This window comes from Condylura cristata, unplaced genomic scaffold (assembly GCF_000260355.1).
Source record: "Condylura cristata isolate star-nosed mole 26May11 unplaced genomic scaffold, ConCri1.0 scaffold00017, whole genome shotgun sequence".
Lineage (NCBI taxonomy): Eukaryota > Metazoa > Chordata > Mammalia > Eulipotyphla > Talpidae > Condylura > Condylura cristata.
In genome coordinates this window covers 24,245,959-24,271,421 of record NW_004567118.1, presented here as the reverse complement: position 1 = coordinate 24,271,421, position 25,463 = coordinate 24,245,959, and the positions used below count along the sequence as shown (strand labels likewise).

Here is a 25,463-nt window from a genome sequence, read left to right as displayed (position 1 = left end):
ATGTTCTATGAGATCCAGTTAGTAGAGCTAATGCAATGAACCCCAGTGTACCTACCACCCATAACCAAAGGTTTTCAAGATTTTGCCATATTTGCTTCATCTCTCCTGTTAATGGCCAAACATTTGCAGCTGTATAATTAGATTAAATCTATTGTCCACAGTCTTGTACTTTTTCCTCTGGAAAATGTCAGGAAACATATCAAAAGACAGCTGAGAGTGATCCAGCTACCCAGGTTACCATAGACATGGTTGGAGGAAGACTTCTGTCGGCTTAGCCTATGTCAACGTGGCCCAATAATACTAACCCGTCACCATGGGAATGGTGTGTGGTGGGTCTCAGAGGTTGGTAGGCCTCCAGATCGCCTGAATTCCTAATAGCTGTCAGGTGGCACTGATGCTCTGGGTCCAGAGACCACAGTTAGCTAAGCTCGGATGTGGGATGTGGGCCATCAACCATGAAATACCAGTTAGGCCTTCTCAGCCCAGGGAAACCCAGGGAAGCCTGCTTAGCTATCCTTCTCATTGTACCTCTAGAAATCATACCTCAGAGAACACTTGAAATGGATTCAAGTTGCTACAGAATTTACATGATGAGAAGAGCAAAAAGACTAGTGAAAAAAGAAAAGACAAAATTTTAAAATGGTTTAATACGAAATGATTAAAAAGAGAAATAACTATGTATGTAACTATAGGTTTGACACATTTTCTAATACCCATCTAGGAATGGGGAACATGGGTTTTTTGATCAAGGACTAAACAGTGTTATTAGGAGAAAGAATATGTTAAGTAATGGACCTAAAGTAACAGGAAATCAGTCTGACAAAATTGCTTTTCAAGTCTTTTTGATTTAGCTCTCACCACATTTTATGAGTGCTAAAGCAGAAGATCATTGTTGTGTTTAACTGAGATGAACAATGAATATTTTTTGAATCAAAAATAGATTTCTATTAAAGCAGCTAAACTTGACTTTAATATCCACCATATTTAAAGATTCATGACAAATCAAACTTTTTAAAAAAGAAAAACAAATACCACTTGATTTCTCTTTACCCCAGCCAGTTTTTTCCTACTTGCAGTTTCAAAAATACTCCTTTTTTAAATATATATATCTTCATTGTCTACAATATTTTAGCCTAAGTCCTTTAGTTACCCTTTGTTTATCTAACCCTTTTTATTCTGCCTTATTTCAAAGATTCAGTTAACTGTCATGGTGTGTAAAATGTGACAAATTTATCAAAAAAGAAAAAAAAAAAGACTAGGGAGAGACAGAGTTGAGCCCAGAATATTAGAGCTGGCAGTGCAGAGCAAGGTTCCCTTCTTGCCAGTGGCCCACAGGTCCCCTCCCTGAAAGGGCAGCACTGTTCTTCACGAAGCTGTTTGTTCCACCGATACATGTGAGGCAGGTAAATTAAAGATACAAGCTGACTGACTGTTATTGCTTTCAATTGAGCATTTGATAAAAATCATACGGTGGCGTATTCACAATTCTTTTCCTGGAAAATGCCTAATGGGACTTGTGTGATGAAGAAATGTTTGTCTTGATGGGCATCCTGGCAGGCAGAGTAGCCCTTTGGAAAGGCACATCTGAGCAGATTCTTTCATTATTTAAAAATCTCCTGACTCTGCATTTGCTCAGAGGCAGCATTCAGAATCTTACTCATCTCACAGCTCTTATCCCCACCTGTCCTCCAGGTATGTGGCACCTGCCATACTTTCTCACCTGCTGCCCCCACTGCCCAAAACATTACTTCCTCCTAAGAACTCCATCTACTTCCCAACATCTCACACCTCAATTGTTGCTCCCATGGCCATGTATTTCCTCTGTGTGCCACAGAGCTGTCTCCACTCTAGAAGGTGCCTCTAGGAGAAAGACTCCTTCCATCTTGCTCACCACATTATATCCAAGGTATGTCCTTTAAAAAAAAAAGTGGGGAGCTTCTCAATAATTTTTATCTCAGGGAAAACAATAGAAAAGTTAGGCTGTTTTTTCAGTGAGGTAAACTTAAGGAGCTTTTATACCCACAAGGGGCTGGTCCCAGCTAAAGGTGAACAGCCTTTAGACTCCAGCTGCTCCAGGCTCCTCAGCAGATCCAAGAAATAAGTGAATCAGTAAATCATACTAGAGCACATTTCCACACACCAGCTGCTAGTTTGGATTAAGTAAATGAGTCTGAGTGCAGATCCAGCTCCAAGTTACTTAACTTGAGTTGAGTCTCAGTTTCTTATCTAGACGTTGGGGATACTGTCTATCTCAATAAACTTGTTTTGCTTTAATTTTTTGCCTTGCTTTGACTTTAATGCCATATCCAGAGTTGACATGGGTTCTAGAAAAAGGCTTTTTCAGATGGTGAAAACATGAACTAGTATAAGCTCTCTGGAGTACAGACTTGTGGTACCTACCAAAACCCCTAAAAATATTCATATAATCTGACCTAGCAATCTCACATCTAAGAATTATCCTAATCAGAACTGTGAATAATAGTCTGTCATCTTGAGGTAACTTCTAATTTAAGAAAAGAAAGTACTCAGTATCCAAAAAAGATACGTTGGTTGTACTAATTGTGGTATATCCACAAAAAAAAGGCCACTGCGTATGTATTAATGATGATGTGAAATAATTCTTAATTATTAATAATATTTTGACATAAAAAAAAAAACCACCACATAATTCGGGCCCTCCCTGATGGCACATTGGGTTAAAGCACAGCACTGAGAAGCTAAAGCCACTTCAGCATGAGTTCAATCCCTGCCCCCAGAGGTGATCCACATGATGCGGCAGACCTCTCGTGACCCGCCCGCTGCTCCCCTCAGCAGTGTACTTTGTCAGTTGGCCTGTTCTGCTCCCCACTCTGTCTCTGGTGAATCCTCTCACTGCCCCTGCAGCTCAGGCCAGTACCCCAGTTCTGTATGCCTAAATACATAAATCTTTTTTTAAAAAAAACCATAATTCATTGTTATTGCTAATTTTTATTAGAAGCTATGTCACTGGAAAAGATACACCATTGGAACTGATGTAGAATTTCTTTGTGATTTTCTGTAGTTCCAAATTTTCTGAAACGAACATATAATACTTTTCCAATATATGTTTTAGGAAAAGCAAAGCAACGCAGCAAAATAAGCTTCACAGAGTCCTCAATGGGAGCACCGTTGCCCATAATATGTGAAAGCCCTGAAGTTCACCCATTCAGGGCTTCTCTGCCAGGAGGGAAACGGAGTCCTGGAAGTACCCAGGTGCTGAGAATGATCATGGCTACCTGGGTAAATATACTCATTTTTGTTTACACTACTTGTCAACCTACCCAGTTTTTATTGGTGCCACTGAGCACACTGATTTGCACGCCCAAATTGAATCTTATGATTTTCTGTGATTCCAACAAGGGTCAGAAAGTAAACTTCCTCATAAAATTGCCTATCTCAGTAAATTAAGTTCATGTGTGCTTTTCTAAAAGGACTTTTCATAACACTAATACCTTTGAATCCAGCTGGCTTCCACAGACCTTGGAGGAGTGAACACCACCCTCCCGCCCCCTTTTTTTTAACACAAGGTCCAATTCAGGAAAAATAAAAATGTTTATGAGCCCCATTTTTTCTCCCACCCAAAATAAAACTCGCTTTTTAGAGTCCCATAGGAAAAAAAAAAGTCTGTTTTTATAAGCTATAAACTACCTTATTGAAAGAAAACAACAGATGTAATAGTTACAGTGCTTTTTAGCGATTTTCCTTTCTGGACACATGCGAGATATAACAGCACAGGGGCATCTTCCTGGTCTTTCACGGTGTCTGCTACATTGGGAAGCTACGTGGCCCCAGCTCATGGTACTGACACCACCCAACCGACTTTTGTTTTAGCTGGTATTGGAGGTAGGGAACTGAGGCTCAGATGAAGGAAATGAAGACAGCCTGAGTAGTCTTATATCTGGGTGTTGGGGTTTGAAGAGAGTATAATAAGAACCTTGGGGAAAATCCAACAAAGGAAGCAACTTGAGGATAGAAGGAGCTTAAATAGAAGATAAAGGAGACAGACGATAAAAGATTAGGGGTGAGATTAAAGAAGAGCAAAAGTGGAAAAATTCCCTCTTTGCCCCAGAAAAGAAGGGTAAGAAATGATGAGGGCAGTTGTCATTGAATGTAAGAGGAAAGGACATCTGTTGAGGGTGTTGTGGGATAGAATAAATCTGGGCCCTGAGAAGGTGAGAGAGGAGCTGGGACAATCACTCTAAGGAATTGGAAAGGAAACCAACATGGCCAAGTGCCAGCCTGGCTAAGGCAGCTTCTTGACTCAAGCCAGTTAGGGTGATTACATGCTTTCTCCAGCAGGAGCAGAGACGTTAGGTGATTGAGCAGATTCGGGTTGGAAGTCACCAAGGCAGAAATGATGTGAGGAGAAGGCAGAATCAAGAGTAAGGGTAGCAGCCTAAGTGTGGTAGAAAACTTGACCAGAGGATTCAGAAGAGGCAGCCAAGAGTAAGGGATGGACACTCCCCTGGGGCGAACATCCACTGAGTCCCTTAGATGTGGTTCATGGTTCTGTCGCAAGCACTGTGACAACAGTCTACCCCCTGTATGTTCTCTCTTTCCATCCAAACTCCCATGCTTTGGGGGACCCATTTCTGGGCTGGAAGTGCTGGTCACCATTTTAGAGTGAGAGGTAGAATTTCCCAACATTCATTTCCAGCTTTTATGCTGCATCACCCTAACTTCACTTGGCATTCTGCCCCACCCCCACCTCTCACTCCTGGCTGAGTTCTGACTTGTCAGAATTTGTGCAGGTTAGACTTTTTCCTAAAGGGTGGTCTCCTCAACATAGGCCATGGCTCCCTGCAGTGTAAAGAAGGGTGCTCTCTCGCCTGTGTGCAAGGTCTGAGGGCCTCCCTCGGGGAGGTAGCCATTGCTCACTCCCGCACCATAGCAACCGCACTCCAATGACCCTGCTTCCACTGGGTGCCGCGTAAACACTGATTTGTGAACACTCCAGTTTCCCAGAGGCAGACTGTGGCCTCGGTAGGTAGGCAGGCTAGTAAACTCCTTAGGTTTATCAAGGTGAAATAAATAGGCACATCAGCAAGAACTAGTAGATCCAGTTTATGCTTTCACAAAGCCTTTCCTAAGATTTCACACAAAGTCTGCTTTAAAAAAGTGAGTTCCTTGAGAATCAAACTTATCGTCATCCTTAATGTTGTGACGGTGATTCAACAGGTTTCCTTTAGGTTGTGAGACCTCCTCTTGGGTGTCCCCCAGCCAGACACCCAGCTGTGGTGCCGACACTACAGAGCAGCCCTCTGGTTTTACCGTTGGCACAGAACTGGCATATGCTGAGTCTGTAATTTGTTACAGAAAGATATACTCGGGTTCACCATAGTTATCCATTATTGCTAATTAAGGTATGTTTTTAAATAAAGTATAAATTAATGGGTAGAATAGCTTCCAGAGTTAAGATTAATATTTTTTGCCTGAATCATACAGTATTGTGTTGCCAGTGGTTTGTCCCTAACTATCACTTCCTTTGCAGTAACTCAAGACAGAACCCAGTAAGCAGGCGCTATATCCGTAGTCCTCACTTCAGCCTCAGGCGTCCCCCACCCAGGCAAGGCCAGAGCCCATGTGTGGATTCAGAGCACTGCAGCCTTCTTCTCTTAACCTCTTTACTCCCAGTAGCATAATCAGGAGGGTAGCCAGAGCTCCTACAGACACAGAGCCTCCTTATTGTCTGCTCTGTGCTGCGCATGTAAGGGAAGCAGCCAACCAGCACTGCCTCCCAGGTCGCCCTGCAGCCAGGTGATCTGCACTTCAGTGATGCTGACTGTGCCGCCTCATTAGCGTGAGTTGAAAATGATGACTGTTTTCTGCTCTTTCTAGCCCGCTGCTGGCAGTGTCCTTTGCCACTTGCTGTGCTGTTCCAGGAGTTGCCCTTCTCACCTGGGGGGTGAACCCACTCACAGGTGCCCTAGGGGCCTTCAACATCTTCCTGTATACCTGCTGTTATACCCCACTGAAGAGGATGAGCATTGCCAACACGTGGGTAGGAGCCATCGTGGGGGCCATCCCACCCGTCATGGGCTGGACAGCGGTCACCGGCAGCCTTGATGCTGGTGAGTGTCTCACAGTGTTTCAACTTCTTGCAACAGAACCGAGAGCTCTGTGGCTCTTCTGTGTAGGCATTAGCACATTCCAGTCAAAGGCATTTCCTTCCCTGGACTGAGGTACCAGGTATTAAGTTCCATTCATTCTGCACTAATTCTTCTGGCAGATGTGCTGATGTGGCTATCTGAAGCACTGTGAAAGGTAGCCATGTCTTTCTGGCTTCTCTCCTGGGTTTGGGGACAGCAGGTGGTGTGAGGAGAGCCGAAAGCTCACAAACTGAAGCCTGCTGATTCATTTGAGATGTCCCACGCCTTGGAGAAGGTGTCAGGGCTCTCTGCACCCCTGTACTGGGCTGTTCTCCGTGGGCAGGCCTCTTCCTCTATTGGTTCTCCACTCCCACAGAACCTGGTGATTTCCCCCTTATGAAAGGATAGACCATGTGCATAGTTCTAATTTATTTTTATATGATTTACTTAAATTGTTCATGCTGCCTACAATAAAACCATTGAAACATTTCTACATTTTTTTGGAGGTATGTCACAACTAAATTTGTGGGGTGAAAATAGCTCATTTTTACCATCTGTAAGGGAAGTTTCACAGTCTAATTAGTCAAGTAATTAGTGTTCTTGACCGACACTTAGGAAGGAAGTGGTGAGGTTTCCTGCAGTATATGTAGTACATATTTTTCACATGAGAGATCAAAAGGGAGTTGACCATAAACCATTGCCCTGTAAGCCACATTTCTGAAACCTTTTCTAAAAGCTCTTATGCTCCAGTTTGGCAGGCTGACAACAGTGATTACACCTTTAACTTCACTGTCTCTTGAATGGTTTTAATATCCTATAAATGTTGGCATTTCATGAATCCACAAATACAGTATTCTGACAGGACTTGTTTAATGTGCTCTGTGATAAACCTAAAACCACAGTCTCACCCATGGGGGAGACAGTGTTGGCAAAGTGGCGAGCACCAAGGTTCTGGAGCAGGTTAGGAGTCCAGCCTCCCCCTCCTCAGCTGGGACCTGATCTGACCGTGTGCACCGATGCCCCCTCCCCTCCCACATGGGATTGAAAGCATCCCTTCCCGTGGAGTTGCTGAGAGGATTAGATGAGTGCCTTTTAAGTATATCTCCTCCATATAGGAAGGGGGTTCTCCCAGTTCAAGAAAATTCAGGAGCTTATATCAGCTTGAAAATGTTAAGTGACTCATGTTTGTTATCTGACAGCTATTTGGTAGACTTTGAAGCACCATCCAGCTTGGTGGGAAAGAAGCTTGGGGTCCATTGTGATGTATGTCTTGGATGAGGGAGGTGATGAGGAGCCCATCCCTGGGTTAGGGGATACCTTCATTTTTTTTTTTTTTGAAGATTTATTTATTTGTGCATACAGAACTGGGGTACAGGCCAGAGGCTCAGGGGTGGTGAGAGGCTTCACCAGAGACAGAGCGGGGAATAGAACAGAGCAGGGAATAGAACAGGCAGATCGATGAAGTACACTGTTGAGGGGAGCAGCGGGCGGTTCAGGAGAGGTCTGCCACACCATGTGGTCACCTCGGGGGCAGGCGGGAATTGAACTCATGCGGAAGTGGCTTTAGCTTCTCAGTGCTGTGCTTTAACCCGCTGTGCCACCAGGGAGGGCCAGGATACCTTCATTTTTTGCCTGATTTGCAACGTAAGTTTTCAGAGTTCCCCTTATCTTCTCTCCTCTGTACCCCTCCAAACCTTTCTGGTGATTGTCAGGCGTTCAAAGTGGAGAGGGTGAAAGGCAGCGAGTTATGTGGGCCCTCCATCTTGACCTTGCACTCACTTGACCTTGCACTCACTCCTTGCTGCTCCACTCAGTGCCTTCTGGTGGAGACCACCCGCACCCTGCCAAGAAAACTGACCCGACACACACTGCTTCAAGCCCAGCACAAAGGAACGAAGCACCTGGAGCCGCCTGCTCTGTCTGGGAATCCGAGACAATGTCAGGGACCACAGCCTCAGCAATGGCCACTGCTAAGAGTCAACGAGCGCAGTCCCGGCCAGCTGTGGAGGGCTTGATCACCTCCATTGTGCAGGCTCCTAGCACCTGGCCTGTTACGGAGAAGTAGGGGCACTCGGAGAAGTAGGGGCTCTCGTGTGGTCCCAGGTAAGGTTTTCTTATGATAAATTAGAGCCCAGGGCTAGAGTTATATCCCCAGAAGCCACCAGAGAAAGAGCTTTGCAAAAAGTCTCCCTTCTTAGGAGTGCACTTTCAAGCAGGGGCCCTCCGTTGTTCAGGGACAGTGTGGATTTGGCTAATTATGCTACCACACATAATTTAAACTCTTTAAAGCTGGGAAGTATAGTCTCTATCTCATTCAAGTTTAGTCACTTGTATACAGACATATTAATGCAGGCCTGCAGGCTGAGGGCCAGCCTCGACCTTGTTTTAGGTACTGGATGAAAGTGTAGGTTCATCTTGAAATTGAGACCTATCCCCTCTCTCTCCCTGAACTGACCCTAGTGTAAAGTTGGGCAGTCTGAAACTTTTGTATGACCATTGATAAGTTCTTTAGGCAGTTTCTGGGGTTCATTTCTCTTATGTGCTTTTTCTTAAAGCTTAAATATGCCTTGCAGGACACACTACAATAACCTGGCTTATTGCCCCACAGAATTCTTACTTACCACAGGTCAAAATTTGTTCACACTTTGTCAAGGCCATTCATAAAGTATAGTATACCTCTTACTTCATTGCTTTACCTGGCTTTCTGTGACTGTGTCTGCTCAGCCCAAAAGCCACCTACCTAGCACTGTCACTGCAACTGCCCAGTTAGCCTCAGCTGTGGTTGCTAAGCCCTTTCCGGGGGCTCAGTGGATGATGGTCAGCTAAGGGTCCATATGAGGCGGAAATCCGAGTCCCACCCACTGAAGGGCCTGCCCTAAAGCAACTGGCTAGTTGACCAAATTGCAGGGTAAGTAGCTGCAGGAAACAGCTTGTGGAGAAAGGAGATGAAAGCTACCTTTGCCCCCTCCTTAGTGCTTCCTCTTTTTGTGGTTTTTGTGGTGGCTGCAGAGCCAATTAAAGCCTTCAGGGGGTCCCAGCACTGAAGATACTACTCTGCCTTTCCTGGGGTAGAGGTATACACCTTAAGGAAGGACATGGAGGGGTGATTTCCCCCCTCTAGGTCTCTGGGTTATTTTGGTTTTCCATCAGATAAAAAAAAAAAAAAAGAATTTCTCCTTGTTTTAGATGCCTTGTGCTGCGAGTCCCCAAATGTGTGCTTGATCTGCTCCTTCCTGGTAACTGAGGGAGGGTGAGGGGAGCAGGGTGTGAAGAAAATTAAACAGATTAACAAGTAGAAACTGTAAAAGCCAAACATATGTTAATGGTTCTTGATATTTGCTGTTTTATAGCTGCACAAAAAATATAAACAGCTAGCTTTTCTCTCCCCGCATCCAGCAAAGACCATTTCCAGTGGAATTATTGATTCAGGAGTGCTGCGTTGTAAAAGCCCGACCAGAAAGCACTCTTTGTGATGGTCATATCAATGAAGGTATTCAAAAAATGGGATTTTTACCTGTGTCCATTTTCCTCTGAGACCTGGGGTTACTTAGACTTTTTGCACCCATCTACTTAATTACCCAGTGGTTTTGGGGTTTGTTTGTTTTTGTAGCTTAACTGCTGTTAACAAAAAATATCACCAGTGCTTACCAAGTAAAACTCTGAAGGCAGGAGAGGGCTGCTTTCCGGTTCCCGGTTGAGCCAGCTCTAGTCTTGGAAAGGAATGTGTTCAGCCTGATTCTGCACCTTGGCCCAGTAGTGACAGAAATTCTGCCTGCCGCCTGGGGTCCTAGTGAGGGGTCTGCTGGAGGTTGAGGGCAAAAGGGACAGGCAGATAAGCGCCCCTACCTCCAGGGCAGACACTACAGCTTCAAGCTGGGCCTGGAGCCACACGCATTAGGCTTCTCAGCTGTGTTTATCTCTAGAGACTACTTAGTTTATCTCAGAGGCTTCAGGTCAAGTCCCTCCCCCTCCTCCTTGCCAAGGCCACCTCTTCTCCCCATTTCTTGAAAAGACTCAGATTCTATTTTGCCAGGTTCCTAAATTTGAATAAATCCCAGGTCTTGGGAGTTTCTAGAATGGGCCACATGACAGTCTTATAGGGTTGATTTGTAAATTGCCTTTGGTTTGTAATTCAAATGTTGTTGTGTGGTAAACATTAATTATGTCAGCCAACTTCAGTTACAAATGAGGACTTAGAAACCAGCTCTTATCAGGAAGTGACATTTGGCAGATGGATGGTTTTAGTAACAAAAAGAGAATGAGTTTTTTTAGCCTCAGCTGCTAAACTACCAAAACGTTAAATACTGTTTCTCTTTATTTACCTCCTTTATTCTAGGATGAGAAAATAAAATAGTATAGAGGGGATTTATTCACTCATTCATTCAACAAATATTTATTGAGGGCTTACTAAGTACCAGGCTCTGTTTAACCCAAGCACTGTTAGATTGTCTTTAAAATACCGCTGCAATTTGAAACCAAACTCAAAAATGAGTGTCTCTTCATTTTGTGTGAGATTTTGCCCTGACTAGCCTTTGAGCTGCAGATTAATTAAGATGAATATTTTAAAGCCAGAGTGAACCAAGAACATTTTTATATTAGCATGGTCAGGGCCCTTTTCAAGACAAAACAAAGCGACTAAGAACATGTTAAAATTACGTTACTAGGTTTGAGGTTGGTGGCATAATTGGATACTAGCTTTGTATGAGCAGCTCCTGTCAGGTCGGCTGCACTGGGTTCACTGTAGCTGATCACCTGATCACAGAGCTTTGGGGAGTGGGGCCAGTGCCTTCGGAAGACACGATAGCTAATGCCTCGGGTGGGTAGACACTGTGCCAGGGACAGAGCTCACAGGCTGTGAACAGAGTAATATTGGAGAGAGAAAGGTGGAAATACCTTCCAGTGCGAGCCAAGGGAGTAAGGAGCATTGAGGTTCTGAGCACCCACAGATGCTGGAACCATTCCTCGTAGGAGATTTTTTCAGATTCAGCACTTTTTGCTTCCTCTGTTAGAAGGCTCCCAAAATCTGTTAGAGGGCAGGGGGAGAGAGGGGCACTCCTGAAGCCCCAAAAACCTGCCTGCTCTAAGTGGGTTCTGCCACCCGCCGCAACAAGACAAAACATATAAAACTTTAATGAAAAGGGACTTTAATACAGTAAATATACAATACGGAACACAAAGAATATAACTTCCAAATCAAACACCTGAAGTTACCCATCCCCTCGTGGGCAAAAGTCCACCCAAAAGGGATTGGCCCAAAGCAAGGCCTGAAAGCTGCCACAAGACTAAAGCACCTTCAGGCCGGGACCCATGGAAAAGGGTCAGAAATGGCCAGACAAATCTGAGAGCAAAAGAGCAACATCAAAATCAATATAAGCACTGCCATAGTCACCTCCCTACTGGTATCTCACCCACATCTGCCTTCACCATTCCAGGGCCAGGAAACAAGCACGGTTTCTTCATCACATGCTTGCTGCTCCATGTGGCTTCCTCAGGTCTCCTTCTCCTCCTTCACCTACTTCATTCTCTTCTTCTTCTCTGCTCAGCTCCACCCTCCTTCTGGGTGGGGCAGGGAACCTGGAACTTCCCTTTTTCCTAGGGAACACCCTGTTACACCTCTACCCATCTTTCCCTTCAAATGAACACTGCTGGTGGCTCCTGCTGGAGCAGGGTGCTGTAGGGCCAGGCAAGAGGCCCCTGTGCCCCTGCCCACTGCACCACCTTATTATGCCTAAGTCACTGCCAAGGAATCTACAAGGGCAAGTGGTTACTGCCGACTCTATTTCCTATTTTCGGAGGACTCTCAATCTACTCTTTTGTCACTGTGCATTTGATAAACTGGCCCCACATCCTCTTCCCTTTATCTGTAGCACCATAGAAGTCTATTGCGTGGTGGAGGCTGATCTGTTTCACAAGTCCCTTTGTGTTCACCCTCAAAAGAAAAGCTTTGAAATTTGTGACCATGAAGCTTTGGGTTTGGCTTTGCTTCCCCAGCTAGCCCCCAGTTTACATAACCATATAACCCTGAAAGCACAAACATAACCAGTCATGGAACAGACAAGCTCCCGCCGGCCACATTTAGTCAGAGGGAGCCTATTGTGCAGGAGAGGGAAGACTCGCAGCCAGCACCAAGGTTCACTGGAGCTGTCTCTTTATCCTTTTCAAGGCCATTCGTGGACAGTGAATGACAATGAATGAGTTTGGGCAAGGGTGGGGAAGGGGGTGAATATCCGCCCGTGGCAGCAGTGAAGGCAAGTGAAACCATTGAACTCCATTACAAAAGGGATTTTTCTTGGAAGAGTACTTACAGGGAGTCAGAACTCCAGCTTTGAAGATACTCCTCTCTGTTCTGTTGGGAAACCATTGGCTGGAATTGCCTTGGTTTTACCAACATAAGATGGCTGTATGCAGTGGACAGGAGCATTTCTGGACCTGAACAGAGAACCTGAAGGTTCTTCCCACTTCAATATGATATGGAAGTGATAGGTAGGTGATTTCAGAGGATTTAAAAATCCATGTATTTTCAAAGAGTCCCTGAGAAGACATGCTTTGCCTTGCCCTTCCTAGTACATCCTTCTATTCCCACTGGACTGCCATGAGGTAACGGTTCCCTCCATTTATTCACTATTTCTGTATGTGGAGGGAAATAAATCATGTCCTAAACCATGGTATCACCTCAGGAAGCCCTGTCCTTTGGGAAACCCACAAATCAGCCACCTGTGCCACATATTTCCAATATTTTATGTAAACATTTAAAAGAAAGGAATCTAACAGATCTAGAAATGTACCAAGATTCTGCAGCTTTAGGAAAATGAGAAAATAGATTTAAAAGAAGCAGAAATGCAAGGTCTGTGTGAATGGCTTGAAACTCAGAGAACATCTTCAGATCTTGGTTTACAAATCACTTTTTCCATGAATCCTTCCCTGACGTCTGTAAGACACAGGGACCTTTGTCCTATGTGCTCCCTGAATGCCCCATACCTAAGGGTAACAACCCCCTTTGATAGTGTCTCCCTAGGGAGGAGACTGCGTCTGTCATGTGGTAAACACACAGCAAGTGTATGGTGTTACAGAAGATTCGCTCAATAAAAACCGACTGCTTGGGGTGGTCAGGCTGCTGTGAGGGCTTAGTAGGATCAGTAAACTGAGTGCTTTGTGTTTACCTCACAAGGAAGGTAGGTTCAACCACAGCCCCCAGACTAATTCAAGTCTTCCTGTTTGAGTTCACCTTATCTTGATGAAGAGAGTCATTTGTTTTACATCTTTTATATGAGCAGAAACAGTTGCAGCCCATCAAGTAGAACTGGGGGGGGGGGGGGTTTTCTGATTACAATCCATTAAGGTTAAGCTGTGATTTCTAAAGCTCTTTCATTTGTGACATGAGCCAAACCCTTACCCAATTTCCTCTCACATAGAAAGCAGCATGCTACTCTTATGAAAATGATTTTTTTAATTATGTTATTTTAAGCAGAAGCATAACTGAAAATGTGTATTGAGCAAAACAGAATACTGTGGTTGGCACACACAAGAAAGGGCTTTTGAGAAAGGCAGGAAAGAGTCCACGTTTGGGGCTGATCTTTTAACCATTTCAAGAGAAGGTTCCCGGCTGAGTTGACTTTCTGAGATTGTCAGGGAGCTCTGACTTATCCTCCACCCCCCAACTCGTCACACACACACACACACACACACACACACACACACACACCACCTGCAGCCCCATTTCTAAGTTATAGCTCACATGTTTCTCTTGAGGTCAGGACACATCTCCTCCCCCTGTGCTTGCGGCTGTCAGGCCGTCGGGGTGTGGGGCAGCTTGAGGATTGTGGTGGGCTATCCCACGTACATTGTGCTCTGAAGCCTGGGGTGACCCAGTGCCTTGGAATCTTTACCAGCTTCCTCTTTACTGGTCCTTTTAAATCCAGAGATCATTCTGTTTTTCCAACAAAATAGAAAGAAGATGTCTCCTGTCACCTGCTTACTATTTCAGTGGCCCCTGGTGGTCCGCCCTTCCCTTCTGTCCCTTCTAATTCCCCAAGGGTACTTTCTGTCAAGAAAAATAGTTTAGTTTGTAATTGAAAACTTATTTTAATAAATGCTCCACAACTTTTTCTTCCAACCAGCCTCCCTCTACTCAGCTCCATTGGCTTTTGAGGTACTACCCCCTGGTCCACTGTGACTAATTCAAATCAGTATCTGACAATGCCTTCCTACAAGAAGGTGCAGGTGTGCCCAGCACCCCTGGCAAGTTTCATTAACCTTTCTCATCTCTAAGATGGCAGTAATACTCCCTGAGTGTATTAGAAAGTGTTGCTGTAATTCTGCGCACAGCTTCTGGCCTCGAAGTGGGATATCTGATGGGCACCTCAAACTTAAAATGGCCAAAGGCAGAACCGGCACTGTCTTCTTTAGACTTGTCTTGTGCACAATGCCCTCTGCCACCTGGGGCTGTGCTGGCACGAGGCAGACACCTGTCACCTGTTTACCGAGGGTAACTGCCCGGTTATTATTACCGTTACTCACTGGAGTGTGCTCGTGTGAGCTTTACACCTGCACAATTCCAGATATGGGTTGGGGGATTGAATAACAACCCTACTAAAATAGGGACCTTGGAAAGCAAGTGTTGCATTTCCTCCCAGAGTAGAAGGCTGAAAGGGACTTGATTAGCTTAGGGAACACGCACTAGTGATGTGAAGGAAAGCCCCCTGTCCCTTCTCCATTTGCACCCACAGGAGTCCTCCTTGATGTGTGTGTCTGCCTGGGACAATAGGAATAAAAGCCACCGCTCTCTTTGCCAGATGATTTTCCTGCTCCAGTCATCGCTCTACCATTTGCTGAGGTTGAGGAGCACCGCTCCCTTTTAGACTCTCCCTCACTTCCACATTGCTGTGTGCCCAGCAGCGCACTTTGGAACCTTCGAGCCCAAGATTGTTTCCTGAATTACTCTGACTTAATTGCTTTCACTCCTGGTGAATTTTCCCTGCTCTCTTTTTCTGAGCATTCCCATGGGAAAAGGGCTTGACAGAGCCTTCACTGCCTGAGGTAGGACTGTGTTCGCCATTCTCAACCTCTTCTGTGCAGGCCAGTACTTCCCAGGGTAGATGATGGATTCAGTAAACTCTCAGTTCTCTGATCAGGAGCTCAAGAAGGTGTTAAGGTGTCAGAGACACAAGGAACTCAGTGAGAGTGTCTGAGGCCTGCAGAGACGGGAGCAGGTACAGAGACACTGCAGTGGATGGTGTCCTGGAGTTTTCCATGCTGGGTGACAAATCAGCTCTGGAAAACTGTGGTCTCAGGATTCTTTCTAACAGAGCAGTTCTTTTATACACTGGCTTCCACCCATGAACTCAGCTCAAATGTCCCTCCCAGAAGTCTGTATGCCACTTCACTGGTTCACCCCTCTCGTCATCTTACCTTGTCGCATTTCTGCACAGCATTTGAGTGGTGTGTGGGTTCGTTGATGTGACTGATTAACATGGGAGACCACCTTCCATTGTATCACCAGTGACTGTGAGGTGCTTCAGTCAGTGCTCAGTGAACCTTTTTACTTGGGTCAGGGAGTGATGAATCGCCTGTTCAGTGGCCAGAGCCCCTGCCGTCAAGACTGGGCCCTGCTGCACAGCTTGTAGGGAAGCCTGGGTTAGCATCAGATGGGCATCTGAATTCCACCATCACCTGTTTTTCGGAGAAGTCAACACCATCAGATTTCTGTATTTGTTTGAGTATGAAATCTGCCTAAAATCCTGGTAAGTGGTACTAAAGTCTGTTGCAAAATAGTGTTCTGCAGACGGCGGCCTGCATGCCACCCCTCGGAGCTGGGGGCGGGGGGGAGGTCTCTTCTAGATGCAGGCTAAGTGGCGCTCAGAGTATTCATTTGCTCTTGTTACAAATTTCAGTTCCAAATACACAGAAAACCTCATCTCAAAGGACCGTGTTTCCTGGTGCTGCTCTGTTTCTTGAACACGCACAGCCTGGGCTAACTCCTGCTGAGGAGCATCGGGGCAGGGGATGTGCCAGGCACTGCCCTGCAAACCCTATGGTCCACTGGGCAGACAGTGGACCCTCTTAAGAAAGCAGGGTGTTCAGCGGTGCCTAGAGAGCCCCATAGTCCTGCGTCTGTGCTGAGCAAAGTCCCAGAGCGGGGCCTGGTCAAGGAGCCAATTGTGCTGGGAGAGCCCTTCCGCCACACTGGAGTGCCTCCCTCTCTGGGCCCAGCTATGGAAATAGCCTGAAAACCCAGCTGACCCTCCTGGGTCAGCCCTGCACCTGACTGTGTTCTCCGGTGTGTAGGGGCTTCCTTTGTGGTCGTGCTACAGGGATCTGGGGGCATTGGTGGGCAGGAATCATAGACACCCCATGGACAGTCCCCCTGGAAGCACAGGCTGGCCCAGACCCCAAGAGTCTCCCCACTCACCCTGAGGTGAGAACACTGGAGGCATCTGGAACACACTCAGTCCCCAGCCTACCTGTCTCATGCCAGACTGACCTGGTGCAGTCCAGAGAGCCCCCTCGGAGATAGCCAGAAAGGCTTTTGGAGAGAGGAGAGGATGTCTTTGTAGTAAATCTCCAATGACCATGTCTTTGCTTCCCTCTCTCCCTAACTTCTCTGCAGGAGCATTTCTTTTGGGCGGAATCCTCTACTCCTGGCAGTTTCCTCATTTCAACGCCCTGAGCTGGGGCCTCCGGGAAGACTACTCCCGAGGAGGCTACTGCATGATGTCGGTCACCCACCCGGGCCTGTGCCGGCGCGTCGCCCTGCGCCACTGTCTGGCCCTGATTGGACTGTGCACAGCAGCCCCCGTCTTGGATGTCACCACATGGACCTTCCCCGTCATCTCCCTCCCCATCAACCTGTATATTTCCTACCTCGGCTTTCGATTCTATACTGATGCGGATCGGAAGAGTTCCAGGAAGCTATTCTTCTGCAGCCTCTGGCACCTGCCCTTGCTCCTGCTTCTCATGCTCACCTGCAAGCAGACAGCACGTGGCAAAAGTGACAGTGCAGAGCCTCAAAGCTGAAATCAGCTGACTTGTGGGGAAGAAAACAAAACCAAAATGATACTGAGAGACGCACAAATTGTTTCCCTTTGCTCTTAGGCAAGAATAAGTTGGTAATTCTGGAGTATGGGGAATCATTGGCTTTGGGACAAGATTGTAAATAATTTGGTGCTCAATGATCACTTGGCATTTTTTTTTTAATGACAATATCCAAAATACTCCCAAATAAGAAATGGATCGATTCAGTAGACTAGTGCAGAGAGGCTATTTTTCTTTCAGTCTAGATAGCTCTCCCTCTAACTTGATCCCATTGTTTCGAGTCTTCCTTGGGAAGATGTACATGTGCTCCTCTCCTCTGCTGCTCCCCTCTCGTCACCCCTCCCCCCGACCCCCACACACTCAGTGGTAACTGGTGGCCAGATAGGTGAGCACTGTTCTCACACAGCTCTGATTCTGTTGTTTTGGGGGCCTTCAGGCAGTATCAGAGGAAATGCACACTGCAGCCACTGTACCCCATTACTGGTGAATGAGCCAGGGCCCCTGTTCTGGCTTATTCCACCACACATACTTTCCCTCAATGATGATAGAATATCAAGGTTGGCTTGCGGCACAGCACGCAGAGGGAGGATTCCAAACGGTTGCCTGGGGGATCTCAGGCTGGACTGCCAGCCCGGCCCTCCATCCCATGGCATATCAGCACTTCACAAACTCCCGGACACTCAAAGGCATCGTTATAGTTTGCTCTCAGGTGCAGGAGGTGTCTAACGTATGAGGTAGCGCTAGGTTTTATTCCAGAAATCCCTCTAGCTCTGGTCCATTCCTGATCCTCTTCATTCGCTCCTGCAGACCATCAGCTCCTCTTTGTGGTGTGGCTTTTTCAGAGCCATATGATAAGGGAAATCAGAAAAAAAGGGGTGCCGGGCTGGCCAGTTCGCATTTGTAGTCCCTTTCTTTAGTCGCACCCTGCTGTCATCAGGCTCAGACAGCAACCTCCATGCGTGCGACAGCTTTAAGAGCCACAGCAGAGTTACTCCCCGTGGGGTGCTTCCGGTTCTGGATGCTTTTCTAGTTCCCCTGAAGGCAGGTGTGGCAGAGGTCACCTGTTCTTCCCTCAGTCCTCCATGTCTGCCTACCTGTGGCATCCCACTTGGCCAAAGCCCTTGAAGCTTAACAGGATGTTTTAATTACTCAGTCTCCAGGGACTCTGCTGCCCTGTAGCAGACTGGAATTTAAGCAACATTTAAACAGTCGTTGCAACATGCCTATTCTCTCAAAAATGTATAAAGCCACTGCAGGTAGCATCTGATCCCTGTTCCTATTTCTCAGAAGTAGAACCTGCAGCTATATCCAGGTTACTTAATGTGAGGAACATGGCATTGGGAGTGTCTGGAAAGAACATCTACAGCCCTCAAATTTGTAAAATGTATCAGTTTCTCTTCCTGCTGAAATAAACTGTTATATAAAACCAGGAGCATGAGTGATGTAATTTTATTTAGTTATTTTGTGCTTGAGTGAGTGTACGGGTTTCTGGTGGAACTGATAACACTTAGGTACTTTCCTGAGCTAGCAAGTGACTAGAGGGCACATTGAGGTTTCTGTCTCAAGATAGTGGCAGTGAGCGCCTCATTGAAACTTGTGCAATTAGAAACAATAATAAACAGAACCCCAGTACCATACCTCCTCCCCGCCCACATTCACCTTTCTCTTAAAATCATCCAGTCTCAGGCCCTCCCTGGTGGCGCAGCAGGTTAAAGCACAGCACTACAAAGCTAAAGCCACTTCATGAATTCGATCCCCGCCTACCCCGGAGGTGAGCACATGGCACGGCAGACCTCTCCTGACCTGCCCGCTGCTCCCCTCAGCAGTGTACTTCATCCATCTGCCTCTTCTCCACCCCCCTTGTCTCTGGTGAATCCTCTCACCACCCCAGCACTTCTGGCCTGTACCCCAGTTCTGTATGCACAAATAAATAAATAAAAAAAAAAAAATCCAGTCTCTGCTCTGAAAAAACCAGTTGGCACACCTGTGTACAAATGAAGTGGCAGCTTCTCAGACCCAGCACACTGTCCAGTTTTCCTGCAGGAGTCTTACCTCACTGACTTCCCCCCACCCACAAGCTCATGAGTCCATCTTGTGCTCAGAGGACCCGCCCCGCTTCCTCAGCTCCATCCTGTGTGGCCCAACAGGGATGGAAGTTTCCATCACCCACAGCCCCCCACTCCTGGAGTGCCTCATTCCCAAACCCACCCACAGACTCCACCCTTGACCCTTCCCAAAAACTCGGAGCTCACTGCTATTCCTGGCCAGGTGAAGCATGTGCCCTCCCAGAGTTCGAGTCCACTCTGTAGAATGGTGCCCTCTGCAGCTCTGGCAGAGTCAGCGGGTACATGACTGGGAAGGCCTCAGGGCTGGTAGTTAAAGATGTGCAAGTCTAGTGCTGCAGAAAAAATAAAAGCAAAACTGTTACAAGCTGCTCTCTGCAGTGAGTATGATGCACAAGGTTGAATTCCCTCTGGTACTTTGTTCTTTTTTTTTTTTTCCCTGCCATCCTCACTTCCTGTTTGCCAAAAGTCGGCAGCATCCGGGGCAGTGCTGGGACAGCAAAGCCGCTTCTGCTTGACTAGCTTCATGGGACACTTGCTTCTCTGAGTTCAGCTGGAGCCTGGGCCTCCATCCTCTGACACCCACCCCTGCCCTCTGACACATTCTGAGTGACAGGATCTTGTAACCTACTCAGGTAGGACTTGGGAGAAAGGATTTTGGAAAACGCCCACTTGACTCACCGTCCCAGAGAAGTCTTCATCTGACTTGACTGAAGAGCTCAGTCGGGACGTGGCCTTGGCTTGTTCTCTGGATTAGAGGTCAGCTAGAGACCCCCCAAATGCTCATCAGCTGTCGGAGGCACGTTTTCTCCATGTCAATAGAGTCAATCAACACGGCAACTAGATAAAAAGGAATAAAGAAAAAAAAAAAAAGACAGGGCAGTAGTGAACTTTGCCCTTTGGCACACTGCTTTTGGTCTTTCTCCCGTCCGCTGTCAAACTTTTAAAATAAGTTTATGTCTACTGATCTGCCTAGAGTAGAAGTTAAGTGGGAGCAATCAACTTGGCTGCTGCTTTGTTAGAAACCCAAAATAACTGACCTCGTGCTAGACAGATTATTCCCAGCGTCTTCTGGCCACTATTCCCTAACAGACAAGATGGAGAGGGATGTTCTAGACCAAACAGCCTCTGACACTCACTTCCTAATTGAAGTTCTGTCGCTCTGTCACTGACCCCTGCCAGCACTGCACCCATCACAGGACACCTGAGATGGAAGTCACTGGCCACCTTGAATTTGCATTCTGATTGACCCAACCTGGTCTTCACTCACTCTGGCATCCATCATGGAGCCACCTGGCTACACTCTCTGAATGTGTACCAAGTCTGACCACCACTCACCTCCTTCACTGGCACTAGCTGATGTAACTTCCCCCCTCCCACCTCCAAGCCTCCTGAGTTAGCTTTTTCTGACTTTTCCCCCCAGCCCTGTTTGTTGACACACAGTAGCCAGCATGACCTTTCCGAGGTACCAAGCAGATCGTGGCATTGCTGTTCCCTCTCCTCCCAGGGTGCTCCTTCATGCCACAGGTAACGTGCAAACTCCTGACAGTCACCTATAATACCCCAGATAACCTGGCCCTGCTCCCCACTCTGATCTCAGAGCTAAGCAGCTGCCCTCAATGCCCTCCTCTCCACAGTCCTGCCCATAAGTCTCCTTGAAGCCCACCCCCGACTCTTCAGGTCCCGCTTCCTGCTCCCTTTATATGCAATCATCTCCTCCAGTGAATTCCCTCCCGACGTCACTGAAATGACACTGCTACATAGTCTATGACTAGCTAGGATTTACCCCAATGCCTGCTTATTCTGTCTTCCTTATTGCATAGATGCTCCCTAATGGCAAAGACTGAGCTTTGCAGCTGCATCCCCTGCATCCCCTGTATCTGGCGCAGACTTGGCTCTCAGCAGGTGCTTTGTGAATGACCATCCCCTTCTGGGGTCCGTGGACTTCTGTGGTCAGAGGGTCCCGGACTGACAGCCTGAGATCAAGAAGGAACTAAGTTGGCAAGGTGTCTCTAATGTGGTTACACGAGGGGAAAAGTGGCCTGTAAGTCGGGGTCCATCCTGCTCCTACCAGCCCCTTCCCCACATTCACCCTCAGACTCAGTTCTGGGACTGCACCAGCCAGAAGACACTCCAGCTCCAGCGCTTCAGGCACCCGCCTCTGCTTTCTCGTTTCTATAATTGACCTTCTGAGTGGGAAGCCCCAGTCTTGCTGCTGTATTGGTCTCCCAAAACCTGTGTATTTTACTTGCCTGTTTTTCCACAGTTCCCCACCCCTATTTAATACAATAGTGACAAAAATGTCTGTTTCTTGCTGCTATGTCCACAGCATGGGCCTTCCCTGCCCATGCAGGAGATGGGGGCGGGGGTGGGCAGGTGGCTGAGTGGCTTTCGGGGTGGTTGTGTCAGCTGCGCCAGCACTGGAGATGAGGAGCTGGGCACACTCCCTGTGGGGAAGCCTGACAGTGGCGGCTTCCACGCGCTCTGTGAGGAAAACTGCCAGACTTGACACAAGATGAGTTAGCATTTTTCCTGATGCACTCAGTCTTTGTTTTCTGATTTGTGGTAAGCTTTCACCATTTCCTCTATTTTCACAGCTATTTTGGCTCAGCTACTTGGCAGCAGGGTCCTTAGTCAAGTTGGCTGTTTAGTCAACATTTCTCTCTCGCTCTCTCTCTCTTTCCCTTCTTCCCTCCCTCCCTCCCTCCTCCCTTTTACAGATAGCAGAGAACATACTGTCTAGCTCTCTTTCATGCCCTAATTGTTTTCCACTAAAGTCATGTTGACTTATTCCCAGCAGATGTGAGCCCATCATGCTTCCAGATTAGCCTAACGAATGAAACTCCACTGCTTCATGAAATTGGGGATACTGTCTGGAATGTAGAAGCCAAGAGAATAGGAACCCCATATCTAGAAAAGGTCACACATATACACAGGTTAGCAAGGTTGCGCGAAAATCAGTCATCCTCGCCAGATAGCAGCTAGGGGGCGCTGCAGGCTGGGGCCCTTTGGAAACTGGCGTAAGGCCGCCCACAGGACAGCCAAGCCTAAGTGGAGCTAGGGTCTGTCTGGAGGTGGAGGGAAGTGGCCGTGACACTGAGGCCCTTGGGGGAGGCAGACAATCCTTAATTGAGTAACTCCTCCCCATTTCAAACATCTAAAGAACTCTGACTAAATCACTAAGGTGACTAAGACAACAAACAACCCAGGAGAGCACCAGCAGGACCAACACAACAGGGCCCCTGCCCTTCCCAGCTTCAACAGACAAACACAAAGCAGCAAGTGAGAGGAGAAGCACCTTCCCCTCGCCCGCCCCAGGGTGAGTTAACTCAACAGCCACTTATTCTATTAGCCACTAAGCAAATAATTATCCAGGGTGCTAGGAGCTAGGCCTTGTATGAGATAAAAAGGTGAACCAAGAGTGACTGTGGCCCCCAGGAGTCTACTCTCTGGAGTTTACTCAGGGAGGGAGCACAGCAGGAGGGGTTGGTGGTTGAAAAAGCTCCCGGGGTGCCTCCTGCACCCTGAGAGCTGCCTCTGCTCAGCCTCTCTGGTGCCTCCTTGACAGCTGCTTCTCTCTCCTGGTTCTGGTGTCTCTTGAGTATGGATCCACTGCGGCCTGCTCACCTTCCTGGGCGGGCTGGTCTGGCTTTGGTCTTGGTTATTTGACAAGGGGATTTGTGCCAAACTGAGAGCTATACTCAGCCCACAACTCCCCACACCCCACTCATACCTGCTTTCCTTTATGGCACAGTCTAGCGTCTTCTGTATACCCCTTCACTGTGTTTCTGTATGCAAAGGAAGAATCCAGTGTAAACCATTGTACATCAGGCCAGGCATGGGTCTGGGCAGAGGAGGGGAGAAGGTATTGTAGGCAGAGTAATGGGTGAGCGGATGAATTTGCCTGGTGTCTGTGTAGCAGAAGCAGTTCTGCCAAGCTGGCACATGGAAGCAAGAGGCAGGGAGGATTAGATGGACCAGACAAGGCTGACTTCGGATTAATGAGGTATGTGGGTAGTTAGGGGGCGCCATTGAGGAATCAAGCAGGAGAATGGTGTGATAAGCTTGTGCTTTAGAAAGAAAATTCAGGCTGTAGACTAGAAGATAAATTGGGAAAACTAGGGAGACTGGTGAGCGATATGGGTATGAATTTGGGCAGAAGCAGGGCAGAGGGAAATATTTCCGCAGGCCTGGTAGGGTGGTTGGCAAAAAGGAGACCCTAGGATATGCTAGGGCTTCCGTTTGGGACACAATGGGTTGCCGTTCCCTCGGAGCGGAGTCCAGCTTCCACTGTTCTTGTCCCCTGTCTTCCTCTAACTGTGGTCACAGATGTCCTCACCTCCTGTGGAAGGTCAGGCCCTTGGCCTGCACATACAGTTCTCCTTTCCCCCAAAGCTGCAGACCACCTGAGCCTCTGCCTGTGGTCTCCCCACTGCCTGGCTTCAAGAAAAAGCTTCATCGGCCAGCATGCCTTTGGCTAACGGCGTGACGCCCCAGGCCCACAGCACAAGCTGTGCTAGAAAGCTTCAGAGCAGGAAGTCTTGTCCACGCTTTCCCCCACTTCTTGTTCTCTCCAATCTGAATAAACCACCAGTCTGTTTAACTAGAGGATTTCAAAGGAATTCACTGTCCAAATAAGAATGGAATTGTTCACCCTAAAACTGACACAACTTGTAAGGGTCACTCCTTCCTTCAGTCCCCTCAGCTGCTATTTGGCACGTGTTCACCTCAAAAATATAGATGACCCACCCAAAACCAGGCTGGGGGGAAATGTGTGCTCATCTCATGCAGTATGTGTCCTCATCGGACAGTCATTGGCCAGCCTTCCTGAGTTGGTTTGACTCATAATTACAAGTGATAGGAAACCCAGCTGAAACAGGTTTAAGCATGAGAAGAAGAGTGTTTGTTTATGTCACAAAAGTCCAGAAGGCGTTGGCTTGAGGTGTGATTTAATCACAGGTTGTAGGGGGTATGTCTTCTCTCAACTGATTGGCACAAGTTTTGGCAAACTCTGTCCCCTTAAGCCCCTTCAATGATTAATCATTCCTGTATTCACAAATATTTTTTTGACTATTTACCTTGTGACAGGTGCTGTTCCAGGTGCAGGGATGCAGCAATAAATAAAACAACACCTCTCATCCCTACCCCAGAGCTAAAATAAAACATAGAAAAATGGCACCTATAGGTGCCTTGGAGGGGGTGGAGAATTGGTGACTGGAAGGCAATTTCTTATCAGAAAGAAAGTCCTGGAGTTGAAACCTGGACCCTCATTGGCCTGATGAGGGATTTGTGCCCATTCCTGACCCACTCAGTCTGGTTCAAGTCAATCAGAACCCAACGGGAGACTGAGGATGGACAATCATTCACCCACCAAGGTTTGTTGGAGAGAGGATGGGCAGGTTTGGTTCAGGGCACTGAGGTCTCATGCCAGGAACAAGCCCCCAGGCCTCAGGGATGGTGTTCCCGCAAACCTGGGCCCTCCCACCCATAACCCAAGCGTTTTGACCTGGCAGGACAGTCTGACCGCAATACACCTGCCCGCATTACAACTCATGGAAAAGAAGGGCCCCATTTATTTACAACCCAGATTAATATGATCTTTACCTGTATTTAGTACCTAGGCCATTCCCAAGATGAAAACTACCTGCCAAATCAGCCCACAAATCTGGGATTTCCCGTGCCATCACCCCATTCAGCAAAGACAGAGCCACCTTCAGAATTAAAGGCAAAACTCCTTAAGAGGCCTTGGAATCAGCACCTTTAAACATTAGCAGCTTTCTTCCCCAAACAAAATGTTTCTTGGAAGGCACTTTCACTTTCTCAGGATCATGTAGAAAAAACTTGTGGATCGAGGAGTCAGTCTAGTCCCCTTTTCCACAGTGGTTCCCCCCACCACCACCACCCCACATCCGCCAACCCTGACCCTGAGTATAGGTGGGGGGCAGGGCCAAGGCGGCTCTTGCCCAACTGAGGCCTGGGTGCTCTCCAGGGCTGCCAACCTGCTGCAGACCAGCTCATCTCCAGACACCCCAGGCACCCCTGCCCTGGCCAGGCCCCAACCTCGGGAAGCTGGCCAGGCCCCAACCTCGGGAAGCTATCCTTTCCCTCAGAGTTGTCATCGAGAGAGAGGGACACTGGCATTCTCTGGAGGAATTTGAATGCTAATTTGTTTCATCAAAAAGAGGAGCCCAAACAGATGTGGACCATTTGGCGGGATGTAGTTCATTTGTTAGCAAGTGCAAAAGGCTCGTTGGCAGGATAT

General features: G+C 47.4%; 1 protein-coding gene across 1 annotated transcript in view; it reads left to right on the top strand.

The window, feature by feature from the left end:
• LOC101619535 (protoheme IX farnesyltransferase, mitochondrial) overlaps positions 1–18,567 on the top strand; it is a 110,275-nt gene extending 91,708 nt beyond the window's left edge. Inside the window, exons 6-7 of the mRNA XM_004684578.2 lie at positions 5,857–6,089; positions 16,714–18,567. Coding sequence (XP_004684635.1) covers positions 5,857–6,089; positions 16,714–17,120 — 640 coding nt within the window. The 3' untranslated portion in view covers positions 17,121–18,567. The remainder of the gene's footprint in view (positions 1–5,856; positions 6,090–16,713) is intronic.
• Positions 18,568–25,463: the final 6,896 nt, after the last annotated feature.